The sequence below is a fragment of the Coregonus clupeaformis genome, chromosome 14 (genome assembly GCF_020615455.1).
Source record: "Coregonus clupeaformis isolate EN_2021a chromosome 14, ASM2061545v1, whole genome shotgun sequence".
NCBI lineage: Eukaryota > Metazoa > Chordata > Actinopteri > Salmoniformes > Salmonidae > Coregonus > Coregonus clupeaformis.
The window spans coordinates 5120855-5135813 of record NC_059205.1 but is presented as its reverse complement, the minus strand read 5'-3'; the positions used below and the strand labels follow the sequence as shown (position 1 = coordinate 5135813).

The window sequence follows — 14959 nt, the reverse complement described above, 5'->3', positions numbered from 1 at the left end:
AAACACATCTCATAAGCCCTGTGAATATTCAATGAGGGGGCCTGCGCTTCCAGGTATGAGTAAAATGAAAATAGAAAAATGTACTACATTTTGTTGTTATTTGTTTGCCCTTATTCCATGTCCAATTGTGACACAATAAATGAGAAAACAAGTCGCTTTCCGATTTCCACATTCAGAAACGAAAAAAATTATGTTTTTCCACGTCGTCCCAATGGATGGAAAATACACGCACCCCATCGGACGTTACACGGACCTGTTCGGTCACCTGGCGTCATCTGTCATCGTCTTCAAAGGCGCCAAACGACCCTTGTGCTCACCTTCGACCTGATTCAACGACAATGAACCTCTCAAACTGCAGCAAAGGTTGCTAAAAGATGCAGAAGCTTTGCTGGAGTTAGTGAAATGAGTATGCAAGTCCTGGTTTAGTTTTTGGACAGCCCAGGTTGTGAAGAGGGGAGCGGTCTAGCATAGATATTCTCATCTAGATAGCCAGTCATCTTTCAAGACCTCTCTTTTGCCTCGCGTGCATCCGCAGCAGGTGTTATCATACAATGATACAGAGTCGCGAGAGTGGCGGCATATCGCTCTAGAATATTCACTATTTTGAATGTGGAGGAACCGTTGAGTTGAGGAGGGCGTCAACACACGAATAAGGTGAGCTCTTAAAAACTGAACTTTTGCATGAAAATGTTGATAAATGTTAAGAAATTTAGCCTATGAATATTAGGCTATATAGCCGACTAAAACATTTTAAGAACATTGGTGTATGTGTGAACCTTTCAATGAAAAACAGATGCGCTGGAAGTTTCAAGCCAGTAACCTAATGAGAACTGTAAAGGTACTATTTAAGAATGAGAAAAGTGTGTATTTTGAGAAGTTGTGTAATGACAGCTTCAATTTAACACTTGACAACCCGTCTATAGACCTTTCCATAGCTGAAACCACTTTTCATTGTGCAACTGAAAGCTTCATGATGGGTGTCTATCAGATTTTCAAGTGTTGTCTATTGTCTAAGTTCATCTATTTGCAGTCTTGCTTTTGTCTTTACCTATTCTTTTTAAGTTTGTTGGTTCTAGTCATATAATGCCGTCTGCAGTCTGCCTCCAAAATGACATTGTAGGCTACAGGCTCCTACTATGTGGTCATTATGTCAATGCAGACTCGTTGCTCAATAACGTTGATAGACCCACTACCATCTTGTAACAATCGTACTAACCCAGGTTCAAACCTGTAGGTCTACTATTGCACGTTACATGTGTGAACTCTACATGTACGTTTAGTTGGTATGTTATGTTATCTGTGTTTGGCAGGTGTAGCCTTCAGTAGAGCTGTTTGAAGTGACCCAGACCTATCACAGTGTGCAGCACTTAAGTGTGTGGAGTCATCTGAAGGAGTGACCAATGAGTTCCTTCGCTTACTGGGTGACCTTCTGTTCACTGCCTATCTGGTGAGTCCTCCTGCCTCAGCACACAATTGATATATTATATATTGATATATTGTATTAGTTGCTGGTTTTTCTACAGAGAAGAGAAGGGTGTCAAAGGGGGTGAATCATAATAGAGGTGGTTTGGTGAACTACACTTAAAATTTTTTTTTGCAGACGCTCTTATCCAGAGCGACTTACAGTTAGTGAGTGAATACATGTTTTTTTTTTTTTTTTTTGTTTTTCATACTGGCCCCCCGTGGGAAACGAACACACAACCCTGGCGTTGCAAACGCCATGCTCTACCAACTGAGCTACACGGGACTTACCTTGCGAGACCTGAAGACTTCTGTTAGCTTAGCTCCCAGGGCTAATCGTTTGGCTTGGTTATGTTTATTAGAGGTAGATGGCTAGTTGTAGCTAGCTTAACCTTGCACAGTGACATAACCTTACCCGAATAAACGGTTGCCCCTGACCCATAATAGTTAAGGGCTCATGGGAGCATGGATAAACCCTGCTACGGTATGTACTGTACATGCAGCAGACGCATAGCACCCACTTACTACCAGAAAGCGATTTTTTTTTGCGATGGGGAGTAATGTGATCTTCTATCTTAACACTTGGTGGCAGCAGTGGGATCCACATGTTAAAATAGAGCCTAGATTGAGGTTCTGGAACAGCAACAGTTGGAGACAGAGAGTATGAGATCATATGCCAGTTTTAATGTGGGAAGGATTTGATACCTATGGATACAATAATATTAAGGGACGTGCACAGGGAAAGATGCACAACGCACACACCTTGACCGATTCAGGCATACATACAGGGAACCCAAAAGATAGGTAGACAGCGCCTTCCCTTTTTTATCTACATGTTATTTTACATTTTTTGCTATTTTTGTTTTTTTTAAATTACAACAAACAAAAAACATACATAGACAAAAACAATAGACAGCTGAACATTTTTACATTTGCACAAACATTTGTGACATCACACTTGCTCAGACCCACCTGTTCCCACCATATCCACACCAAGACAGTGCCTTCCCACTTTGACTACACTATACAGATGTAGGATCTTAATTTGACCAGTTTCTCACAGAGGGGAAAATCCTGCAGCAAAAGGAAATGTGAATTATTGTGTGGATTGTAATTAATGGACATTTTTGTAGGGGTTGATACATTTCCTACAACAATAGGGTGATTTAAATTAAGGTCTGTGCATTAGACTTCAAACAACAATGAAGGAGGATTCTTGTCGGAAGTAGTTTGAGGCATGTTATAGCCTAGACTAGATACAGTGGGGGAAAAAAAGTATTTAGTCAGCCACCAATTGTGCAAGTTCTCCCACTTAAAAAGATGAGAGAGGCCTGTAATTTTCATCATAGGTACACGTCAACTATGACAGACAAATTGAGATTTTTTTTCTCCAGAAAATCACATTGTAGGATTTTTAATGAATTTATTTGCAAATTATGGTGGAAAATAAGTATTTAGTCACCTACAAACAAGCAAGATTTCTGGCTCTCACAGACCTGTAACTTCTTCTTTAAGAGGCTCCTCTGTCCTCCACTCGTTACCTGTATTAATGGCACCTGTTTGAACTTGTAATCAGTATAAAAGACACCTGTCCACAACCTCAAACAGTCACACTCCAAACTCCACTATGGCCAAGACCAAAGAGCTGTCAAAGGACACCAGAAACAAAATTGTAGACCTGCACCAGGCTGGGAAGACTGAATCTGCAATAGGTAAGCAGCTTGGTTTGAAGAAATCAACTGTGGGAGCAATTATTAGGAAATGGAAGACATACAAGACCACTGATAATCTCCCTCAATCTGGGGCTCCACACAAGATCTCACCCGTGGGGTCAAAATGATCACAAGAACGGTGAGCAAAAATCCCAGAACCACACAGGGGGACCTAGTGAATGACCTGCAGAGAGCTGGGACCAAAGTAACAAAGCCTACCATCAGTAACACACTACGCCGCCAGGGACTCAAATCCTGCAGTGCTAGACGTGTCCCCCTGCTTAAGCCAGTACATGTCCAGGCCCGTCTGAAGTTTGCTAGAGTGCATTTGGATGATCCAGAAGAGGATTGGGAGAATGTCATATGGTCAGATGAAACCAAAATATAACTTTTTGGTAAAAACTCAACTCGTCGTGTTTGGAGGACAAAGAATGCTGAGTTGCATCCAAAGAACACCATACCTACTGTGAAGCATTGGGGTGGAAACATCATGCTTTGGGGCTGTTTTTCTGCAAAGGGACCAGGGACGACTGATCCGTGTAAAGGAAAGAATGAATGGGGCCATGTATCGTGAGATTTTGAGTGAAAACCTCCTTCCATCAGCAAGGGCATTGAAGATGAAACGTGGCTGGGTCTTTCAGCATGACAATGATCCCAAACACACCGCCCGAGCACGAAGGAGTGGCTTCGTAAGAAGCATTTCAAGGTCCTGGAGTGGCCTAGCCAGTCTCCAGATCTCAACCCCATAGAAAATCTTTTGGAGGGAGTTGAAAGTCCCTGTTGCCCAGCGACAGCCCCAAAACATCACTGCTCTAGAGGAGATCTGCATGGAGGAATGGGCCAAAATACCAGCAACAGTGTGTGAAAACCTTGTGAAGACTTACAGAAAACGTTTGACCTGTGTCATTGCCAACAAAGGGTATATAACAAAGTATTGAGAAACTTTTGTTATTGACCAAATACTTATTTTCCACCATAATTTGCAAATAACTTCATAAAAAATCCTACAATGTGATTTTCTGGATTTTTTTCCCTCATTTTGTCTGTCATAGTTGACGTGTACATATGATGAAAATTACAGGCCTCTCTAATCTTTTTAAGTGGGAGAACTTGCACAATTGGTGACTGACTAAATACTTTTTTTCCCCACTGTACACCAGTGTAAATTGAGGAAATGCCTTGTGACAAACAGTTGCCTTGCACATTTACTTTTAGATTCTCAACCCATTCTCAATCTCAACCCACACAAAAATGTGCGTGGAGACACACACACACACACACACACAGTGGCCCACTTCTCTGAGGCTGCAGGTCACGTGGATGGGGGTCAGCTTGCAGAGACGCCAAACGAAACATCTGAGTTAAGAGGCCTCCCAGCCATGTGATTTTGATGAATGGAGTAACACTTTGTGGAATTACAGGTGGATCGTCCTGCTGCACATCTCTGGACAGTGGGTCAATGCCGTAAGTAGAAGTCATGTTTTAACCCCTCTGTACAACAGTTTCAACTGGTAGAAAAAGAAGTTTCCCACAGAAACAGATCTAGGATTCCGCTTACTGTCTCTATCTAAATTAACCTGACCTTTATAAGGGTTTATTTTGGCTTCACTGGTGGAATGTAGTTGTTTAGAGCTAACAAACGTAAATCCATCAACTGGGGAATTTCTGCGTTGACCTCAAGTCCACCTGTTTCAGTCAGTGATTATGCAGTGTTCAGTATTGCACACTGTGAAACCCCCACACATGGTACCGTACAAAGGTTGTAGTGGAGGGAAAACGATGTTAATACGTTTACTTACTTTTTATTTTATTTTGTGAATAGCGTTTACACATTTTAGAGTGACATTTTCCTGTTCCAAACACACCTGCGCAGTGAGCTAATGCACTGTAAGTGAAATTATAATCTGCAGCGCGATTTATGTTGTCCCTTTTCTTTAAAGGTCCAATGCAGACGTTTTTATCTCAGTATCAAATCATTTCTGGCTAACAATTAAGTATCTTACTGTGATTGTTTTCAATTAAAATGGTCAAAACGAAATAAATTGCTTCTTAGCAAAAAGCAATTTCTAAAGTAAGAGTTTTGCTATGACTGTCTGGGAGTGGTCTGAGGGAGGAGGGGAAAACTGAAAACTAGCTGTTATTGGCAGAGAGGTTTGGAACTCACTTTCTCATTGGTCAATTAATGAATTTACTGCCTGGTCACCAGGCAGGCCAAAACTCCATCCCACCAAAACAGGCTGAAATTTCAGGCGGTCTTTTCAAACAGCTCTTACACTAAAAGGGCATTATCATCATTTACACACATTTCACAGTATTATTCCAACCTCCATAGTGTGAAAAATATAAAACACAGGAAAAATCACGTTTTTGTCTGCACTGGATTGATTTAGTCACAACATGATGCACCTGCCACATGCAATGCAATCGTGAGGTACAGAATCGAAACTCCCGTCGTTTAGAACGTTGCAGTGCGTTAGTTCACAGCTCAGCTGTTTTTGCGACAGGAAAATATGGCCCCTACTATACTTAAGACAAGTTAGTGTTGATTGCATTAGTGTTTATGTCACCTCCCACTGGGCACAGATGTCAATGCAATGGGTATTCCATGTTGGTTCAACGTAATTTTAATTGAAATGACATGGAAAAAACGTTGATTCAACCAGTGTGTGCCACTCGTAATCTTCACTGGCATCCAACATTTACATACCTATTTTTGTACCCCTAGCTACATCCTGGTACTGACAGATTTGGGAAATACTGATCTTGGCCAAAATGATCTCAATGGAATTCCCCTACACCCTCAACATTTGTATTGGCTGCACTAAATGTAAACAAAACCCAAATCCCCCTCCCCTACAGACATGATCCACGATAATAAAATAATTTAACTATTAAATGTGAGTCTGGTTTAAGAGTTCACACAGGGATTGAAGCTCAGTTTTATTGCCAGATGTGTAGTGGGATCCCATCCTGCCTGATAACATAAACCCCACAAATATCCAAATATTTAGGAACTCTAAGCAAACGTTGCTCTGTGTTTGTGCAACTGACTTTCAACACATGCTATGGAGAGGAGACAGATAGTGGTTAGTTGATAAAAAAAGCACAGGCTGTGAAATACCTTTCTCACACAGAAACATTCACACGCACTGACACACAAGCACATGCACTATACACTACCAGTCAAAAGTTTGGACACCTACTCATTCAAGGGTTTTTCTTTATTTTTTACTATTTCTTACATAGCCACCCTTTGCCTTGATGACAATTTGAAGAATCTCAAATATAAAATGTATTTTGATTTGTTTAACACTTGTTTGATGTGTTATTTCATAGTTTTGATGTCTTCACTATTATTCTACAATGTAGAAAATAGTAAAAATAAAGAAAAACCCTTGAATGAGTAGGTGTGTCCAAACTTCTGACCGGTAGTGTATATATTATTATTTATTATTATTGGACATAAGACTGTAAAAACACCAGCAAATCAGCTCCAAGTGATTTTAATTTAGGAAATCTGTTCCAAACCTTTGACTGGTACTGTATATCGGAAACACTTTTTACCCCAGATTACCCCACTTGCAATGTTTCAAAACAACAACATTGCAACTGTGTGTATTTGTTCGCGTTTCTGTTAGCTTCCATGTCTCTGTGAAGTCCAGACAACTGGTTGCCCATAAGGCCAGTTGTGAATGTTCTGGGAGCCTAAAACCTACCCAACCAGTTTGAATACAATAAGAAAACATATACCGTTGATGCCCCATCAGCAGGCGATTAAGTATGCTAAGTTGAGAGCCTATTGAGAAGGTCTGTGAGAGGGTTTTGTGCATGCAGGAACAGTCATGCATGCTTTTTTACATAATAGTGTAGGTTAAAAGGATGGTTAAACCGTATTATGCCTTGCTCATATCAATATCATATTGAATTATCCATATTGATGCCCATCACTAGTCTGTCCCACTAACTGATCTCTTCGGTGCCTCATTGGTCGATCTTCATGGCTGTCATAGTGTGGCAGCGTCTCATTGGTCTGTGTGTGTGTGTGTGATATGTGTTTTTCAGGGAGAGATGCTAGGCCCGTGTGATGGCAGAGACTGCTCAGTGTGCAGCTGTCTCCCCGCCAAGGGAGCCCGGGTACGACCTTTCAATTCAAACCTCACCTCACTGGACCCCACAGTCCACCACTGTGCAACCATGACCCCAAAGCCCAAGGAACCTCGGACACAGACAGACCTGAGTCCGACATTCTAGTGTTTTATACAGAGACCACCTTGAGCTAGTGCTCAGACATGTACAGTAGCTTATTATGTATGATACGTTAGTACAAATGAATGTATAGGTTTGATGAGAAAGTGATGTCTGCACACTGTTAAGACGGGCAAAGGAATGACTAGAAGCTGCAGATGGTGGAAAGAGAAAAGGGTAATATTGTGCTCAGTGCAGTAGCAGGGATTCAACACGTTTTCAGCTCATACGTATCCTTGTTTTCCAGACCTGAATACTTGTGTTAGCTCTCATAGCTAATGCCTAGGCTTTTAGCTCAATGGGCTATTGTTACAACTTGAGCTCTCTTTTCCTCTCCAGGGGGCCCCAGGGAGGCTGGGGTGGCAGGGGCCACAGGGCCCAGATGGCATCAGTGGCTCCGCAGGGCCTCACGGAGAGAAGGGCAGGAGGGGCGACGAGGGACCACATGGGCTGGAGGGACGGAAAGGGGATAGGGTGAGTGTGGTGTTGGTGTGTTGGTGTGTGTGTTGGTCTTTCTTTGTTTTGTCTAGTTGTCTTTCTATCTGTCTCTGCCTTGTCTTACCTTGGGTTGACGGGACTTCACTTGATGAGTGCGGCTGTATGAGTGTATAAGAGTCAGATATGCAGAGTGGGAGTCTGTCTGTATGAGAGATAGATATGCAGAGTGGGAGTCTGTCTGTATGAGAGATAGATATGCAGAGTGGGAGTCTGTCTGTATGAGAGATAGATATGCAGAGTGGGAGTCTGTGTCCTCAACCTGTCATTAACAGTGGACAGTTTGATGCCACCTTGTTTTGTATTGCAGGGTCAGACTGGTCACCCAGGATTTCCTGGTATCAATGGTGTCAATGTAAGTAAATCACCAACGGCATCATCATTTGTCATCTGAGTATGTAAATATTTTCACGTAAATATTGCATCGATGCCAATTGGAGAGTAGAGAAAGAAAACAGATCAGATTATGCACCTGGGATCTCCAGTTAAGATTCAGCCCTGAAAAGAGCATGCCTCAAATGTTTACCACACTAACATAGATAGACACAGTGGATATTTTCTACAATTGAAGCAACAAACACACACACACACACACTAGCACACACTAGTACACACACACACACTCCCACACACTCACACACACCGTTCTGCCGGCCTAGACGAGACAAAAACAATTGACGCCCTCCTGCCCGGCAAAACTAGAATAGTGTAGCCTACAGTGTCGGCCCACAATGGAATTTTATTAATGGCCATCCATGCACCAAATTATTTTTTTATCTTCAACATAGGAATGCTACCAAAAATAATTTAATGAAACTGGTTACAATTGACGGAGTCACCCATGATTCACCAAATTATATTTTGAAGGAGGAAACAGTACTTTAAGCATATGTTTTCGTTTCAGTCGCCTCCATCTCCTCTAACTGAAGCTAATTGTAGAGATTTTTTTTCTATTGATAATGTAAAATTAACAGCCGTACAGAAAGACTCATGTGAAGGTGAAATTACAGAGGAGGAACTTCTGGATGCAATTAGACTTTAAGTCCGGGAAAACTCCAGGGTTGGATGGCATACCAGTCGAGGTATACCAAACCTTTTTTGATATACTAAGAGGATCGTTATTAGCATGTTTTACATTTACATTACATTTGAGTCATTTAGCAGACGCTCTTATCCAGAGCGACTTACAGTTAGTGAATACAATATTTTTTTTATTTTTTTTTATACTGGCCCCCCCTGGGAATCGAACCCACAACCCTGGCGTTGCAAACACCATGCTCTATCAACTGAGCTACATCCCTGCCGGCCATTCCCTCCCCTACCCTGGACGACGCTGGGCCAATTGTGCGCCGCCCATGAGTCTCCCGGTCGCGGCCGGCTGCGACAGAGCCTGGATTCGAACCAGGATCTCTAGTGGCACAGTTAGCACTGCGATGCAGTGCCTTAGACCACTGCGCCACTCAGGAGGCCACTAACCACTCCTATGTAAATGGTAGATTATCTGACACTCAAGAAGATCTCATTATTACTGAAACAGGATACAAGTGGAAAATACAGTGGGGAGAACAAGTATTTGATACACTGCCGATTTTGCAGGTTTTCCTACTTACAAAGCATGGAGAGGTCTGTAATTTTTATCATAGGTACACTTCAACTGTGAGAGATGGAATCTAAATCAAAAATCCAGAAAATCACATTGTATGATTTTTAAGTAATTAATTTGCATTTTATTGCATGACATAAGTATTTGATCACCTACCAACCAATAAGAATTCCGGCTCTCACAGACCTGTTAGTTTTTCTTTAAGAAGCCCTCCTGTTCTCCACTCATTACCTGTATTAACTGCACCTGTTTGAACTCGTTACCTGTATAAAATACACCTGTCCACACACTCAATCTAACAGACTCCAACCTCTCCACAATGGCCAAGACCAGAGAGCTGTGTAAGGACATCAGGGATAGAATTGTAGACCTGCACAAGGCTGGGATGGGCTACAGGACAATAGGCAAGCAGCTTGCTGAGAAGGCAACAACTGTTGGCGCAATTATTAGAAAATGGAAGAAGTTCAAGATGACGGTCAATCACCTTCGGTCTGGGGCTCCATGCAAGATCTCACCTCGTGGGGCATCAATGATCATGAGGAAGGTGAGGGATCAGCCCAGAACTACACGGCAGGACCTGGTCAATGACCTGAAGAGAGCTGGGACCACAGTCTCAAAGAAAACCATTAGTAACACACTACGCCGTCATGGATTAAAATCCTGCAGGGCACGCAAGGTCCCCCTGCTCAAGCCAGCGCATGTCCAGGCCCGTCTGAAGTTTGCCAATGACCATCTGGATGATCCAGAGGAGGAATGGGAGAAGGTCATGTGGTCTGATGAGACAAAAATAGAGCTTTTTGGTCTAAACTCCACTCGCCGTGTTTGGAGGAAGAAGATGGATGAGTACAACCCCAAGAACACCATCCCAACCGTGAAGCATGGAGGTGGAAACATCATTCTTTGGGGATGCTTTTCTGCAAAGGGGACAGGACGACTGGATGGGGCCATGTATCGCGAGATCTTGGCCAACAACCTCCTTCCCTCAGTAAGAGCATTGAAGATGGGTCGTGGCTGGGTCTTCCAGCATGACAACAACCCGAAACACACAGCCAGGGCTACTAAGGAGTGGCTCCGTAAGAAGCATCTCAAGGTCCTGGAGTGGCCTAGCCAGTCTCCAGACCTGAACCCAATAGAAAATATTTGGAGGGAGCTGAAAGTCCTTATTGCCCAGCGACAGCCCCGAAACCTGAAGGATCTGGAGAAGGTCTGTATGGAGGAGTGGGCCAAAATCCCTGCTGCAGTGTGTGCAAACCTGGTCAAGACCTAAAGGAAACGTATGATCTCTGTAATTGCAAACAAAGGTTTCTGTACCAAATATTAAGTTCTGCTTTTCTGATGTATCAAATACTTATGTCATGCAATAAAATGCAAATTCATAACTTAAAAATCATACAATGTGATTTTCTGGATTTTCGTTTTAGATTCTGTCTCTCACAGTTGAAGTGTATCTATGATAAAAATTACAGACCTCTACATGCTTTGTAAGTAGGAAAACGTGCTCAATCGGCAGTGTATCAAATACTTGTTCTCCCCACTTTATATAAATGCCTGGAGCATTTCAATTTTGGAGAATCTCTTTATAAAATGGGTCAAAATCATGCATAGTAACCCTAGGTGTAAAATAGTAACTGTCAAGAGGAGTGAAACAAGGTTGTCCACTATCGGCATATCTACTTATTAATAGAAATAGAAATCCTATATGGATAGTGTTAAGAGATAGATGGGAGGTGTTGAATGGAATTGAAGGATGGGACTAATAACAACTAACAACAAATAATAACAAGATAACTAATAATGTAAGCATACTGTGTCCATAATAAGTATATAGGTTGTAGGTTGGGAGCTTTTGTGAAAGAGCACAGTTAGAAAGATATGGCATATAGAAGCAAACCGGATGGACATCATGAAAATGATCGGAGAGGTTGAGAGTAGAAGTAGTTCAGGAGAAAAAACAAACAAAATATAATTATTGTAAAATTGACTGTGTCCATAAAATGTAGATAGTAAGGCGTTATCCTGAGCCTATTTGCAATGAGAATCTATGTTTTACACATCGGGAAATGCAGAAGTATTACATTTTTCGCTATGATGCTGCTCGTCAAAAATGTACGAATACAAACTCCAGTACAGCAGTTGTGAGTAGCCTGATTGTCCATTACATATTGTCAATTTTACTTTGACCTGTCCTGTTTTTAGGATATATTGTTTGTTAACATGTCATATTCACATGGAAGCAGATTTGTTTTATTTGGTTGGGCACCAGGTTAGGCTATTTGATCAGAAAAATGTGCATGATGTAAAAAGTGCTTGTCTCATGACATTGTCATGAATTTGATCTCCAGCCTGTAGGCTACAGAAAACTCCACATACACTTTTTACTGTAAAGCTATAGGCCTTGCTTTAGCCTTGTTGACAGCTTTGCACACTCTTGGCATTCTCTCAACCAGCTTCATGAGGTAGTCACCTGGAATGCATTTCAATTAACAGGTGTGCCTTCTTAAAAGTTAATTTGGAATTTATTTCCTTCTTAATGCGTTTCAGCCAACCAGTTGTGTTGTGACAAGGTAGGGGGTGGTATACAGAAGATAGCCCTATTTGGTAAAAGCAAGTCGATATTATGACTGGTACTGTGTCTATCTATCTATCTATCTATCTATCTATCTATCTATCTATCTATCTATCTATCTATCTATCTATCTATCTATCTATCTATCTATCTATCTATCTATCTATCTATCTATCTATTCAAATTGTATTTGACACACACACGTGTTTAGCGGGTGTAGCGAAATGCTTGTGCTTCTATCTCTGACAGTGCAGTAATATCTAACAAGTATATTTATATATACATATATATTTATTTATTGGTATGGAAAACTTTGGGGGCCAAATAAAATCACCCGTGGGCCAAATTCGGCACGCTCCTACTAGCCAGTTGCGAACCCTACTATATTACTTGGTGTAACTATTTATAAGCCCTTATTACATCTTATTATAAGGCTTGTTTACATTTAACATTTTAGCAATATAGCAGATGCTCTTATCCAGAGCGACTTACAGTTGTGAGTGCATACATTTTCATACTTTTTCGTACTTTCGCTTTTAATGTGTTATATTGGTTATAAGTATTAAAGTAACTGTCCAGTGAAAATCTCACTTTTAAAAGTTCATATTCTGGCAACTCATACCCAAATAAAGTTGATTTGTCCTATATCATATTTGTGGCCAAAGCATACATTTGAGAAAAAAAACACTTAAAAAACCACCTCAAACACAAACTGACTTGCTATTTCCTCATAGAACATGTTGGCTAATCTACTCACATGAATATTTTTTATGACCGGTATACACCCACACCATTCTGTTGTTGGGGTACGCCCACACCATTTCAACACAGAAAAGCTGCTTTTTAACATACTTTATTTAAAAATTTTGGAAGGGAAAAATATCTCACTCATATTGTAAATAATTATAGGTCATATTTCATAGAAATCTGGAAACACTCGACAGTTACTTTAAACCGTCCAGAAAGTGTGTGATTTGATATTAGAGTTCACTTCACTGTACTGAACTCTTATGGCCTTTTTTAGTGGTTATATATTTATGAAATATATTAGAACCAAAAGTCCAGCTAACCCTAGTAAAGAACATAACACATGTTCTTATTTATGAAGAGAAAATGAAACAGACTTCATGTAATAAAGTTACTAATAATCATTTTAGTGCATACTGTGTTATACACCACGTAGTGGCGTGGTGTTCCTGGTGTTCGCAGGGTGTAGTGTGTGTACTGTGTGAGTGTCTTTCCATAACTGTGTGGTTCTCGGGCCTGGGGGCGTGTTGTTTCAGGGTCACGTTGGTGCTGGGGGACCTCCTGGTCTGCCGGGGCTGGACGGCTGTAACGGAACCAAGGGACAGAAGGGGACTCCCGGTGTTCTTGGCATTTTCGGATTGCCTGGACCCAGGGTGAGGGACTCCTACTAGCAATTTCACCTCCAGTCTGGAGATAGGGAAGATATAATATGGTCTTTACCCACACCCACCTCCTTTTGAAGCCTCCATCCCTTTATTGTTCCGAGCAAGACAAATACCATAGAAAAAATATAACTTAATGATGTACAGCATGTGAATGTCGTGTTTCCTTCATGCACCTAGCTAGCATTCTGACAGGAGTCTCATACACTGTGGATGACATCTAGCTAGCATTCTGACAGGAGTCTCATACACTGTGGATGACATTGACAGGTGTCATTTACACGTCTTGTGTTTCAGGGGATGGAGTCACACAAGCAGAATGCTTTATCAGCAAAACCGTTTTGACTTTCCTTCAGGGTTTTCTTATAACCTACGGTTTTGACTTTTCTTCAGGGATATCTTCTAACCTATGGTTTTGACTTTCCTTCAGGGATATCTCCTAACCTATAGTTTTGACTTTCCTTCAGGGATATCTCCTAAACTATCGTTTTGACTTTCCTTCAGGGATATCTCCTAAACTATCGTTTTTACTTTCCTTCAGGGATATCTCCTAAACTATCATTTTGACTTTCCTTCAGGGATATCTCCTAAACTATTGTTTTGACTTTCCTTCAGGGATATCTCCTAAACTATTGTTTTGACTTTCCTTCAGGGATATCTCGGTGCCAAAGGAACAAAAGGGGAGCCTGTCTACGTTGTATCTGCACCTGGCCTTCCTGTGAGTAAGCTTTGCTGTGTGTGTGTTCTGTGTGCGTGTTGGCTGTACGAACACACCTAAATATAACAGTACAGATATGTGTGTTATATTACACAAACTTTGACTTGTTGATATTTGACAGGGCGACCCTGGGCCTCCTGGAAGATCTGTAAGTGTTTAATCGTTTTCACTATCACTCCACTTTCTTAGAACACCACACGTAAACATGTTACCACGGTTTTCTTAGAACACCACACGTAAACTTGGTACCACAGTGTTCTTAGAACATCACACGTAAACATGTTACCACAGTGTTCTTAGAACACCACACGTAAACATGTTACCACGGTGACGGGGGTCTACTACTACGGCAGCTTTGAACTCCAGGACCCAGAGGTGGGAGGAGGTGACGGGTACAGTGCCCTCAGAAAGTATTCACACCCCTTGACTTTTTCCCACATTTTGTTGTGTTACAGCCTGAATTCAAAATGGATTAAATTGAGATTTTGTGTCACTGATCTACACACAATACTCCATAATGTCAAACGTTTTAGAACACCTACTCACTCAAGGGTTTTTCTTTATTTTTACTATTTTCTACATTGTAGACTAATAGTGAAGACATCAAAACTATGAAATAACACATATGGAATCATGTAGTAACCAAAAAAGTGTTAAATAAATTAAAATATTTTATATTTGAGATTATTCAAATAGCCACCCTTTGCCTTGATGACAGCTTTGCACACTCTTGGCATTCTCTCAACCAGC

General features: G+C 41.2%; 1 protein-coding gene across 1 annotated transcript in view; it reads left to right on the top strand.

Annotated features, from left to right (window-relative positions):
• The first annotated feature begins 573 nt into the window (after positions 1–573).
• The window catches only part of LOC121580628 (collagen alpha-4(IV) chain), a 52187-nt gene continuing 37801 nt past the window's right edge, over positions 574–14959 (top strand). The window contains exons 1-9 of the mRNA XM_041895604.2: positions 574–654; positions 1311–1447; positions 4595–4637; positions 7236–7307; positions 7758–7892; positions 8224–8268; positions 13366–13482; positions 14144–14209; positions 14331–14357. Of these exons, the coding sequence (XP_041751538.2) occupies positions 1401–1447; positions 4595–4637; positions 7236–7307; positions 7758–7892; positions 8224–8268; positions 13366–13482; positions 14144–14209; positions 14331–14357 (552 nt within the window). The 5' untranslated portion in view covers positions 574–654; positions 1311–1400. The remainder of the gene's footprint in view (positions 655–1310; positions 1448–4594; positions 4638–7235; positions 7308–7757; positions 7893–8223; positions 8269–13365; positions 13483–14143; positions 14210–14330; positions 14358–14959) is intronic.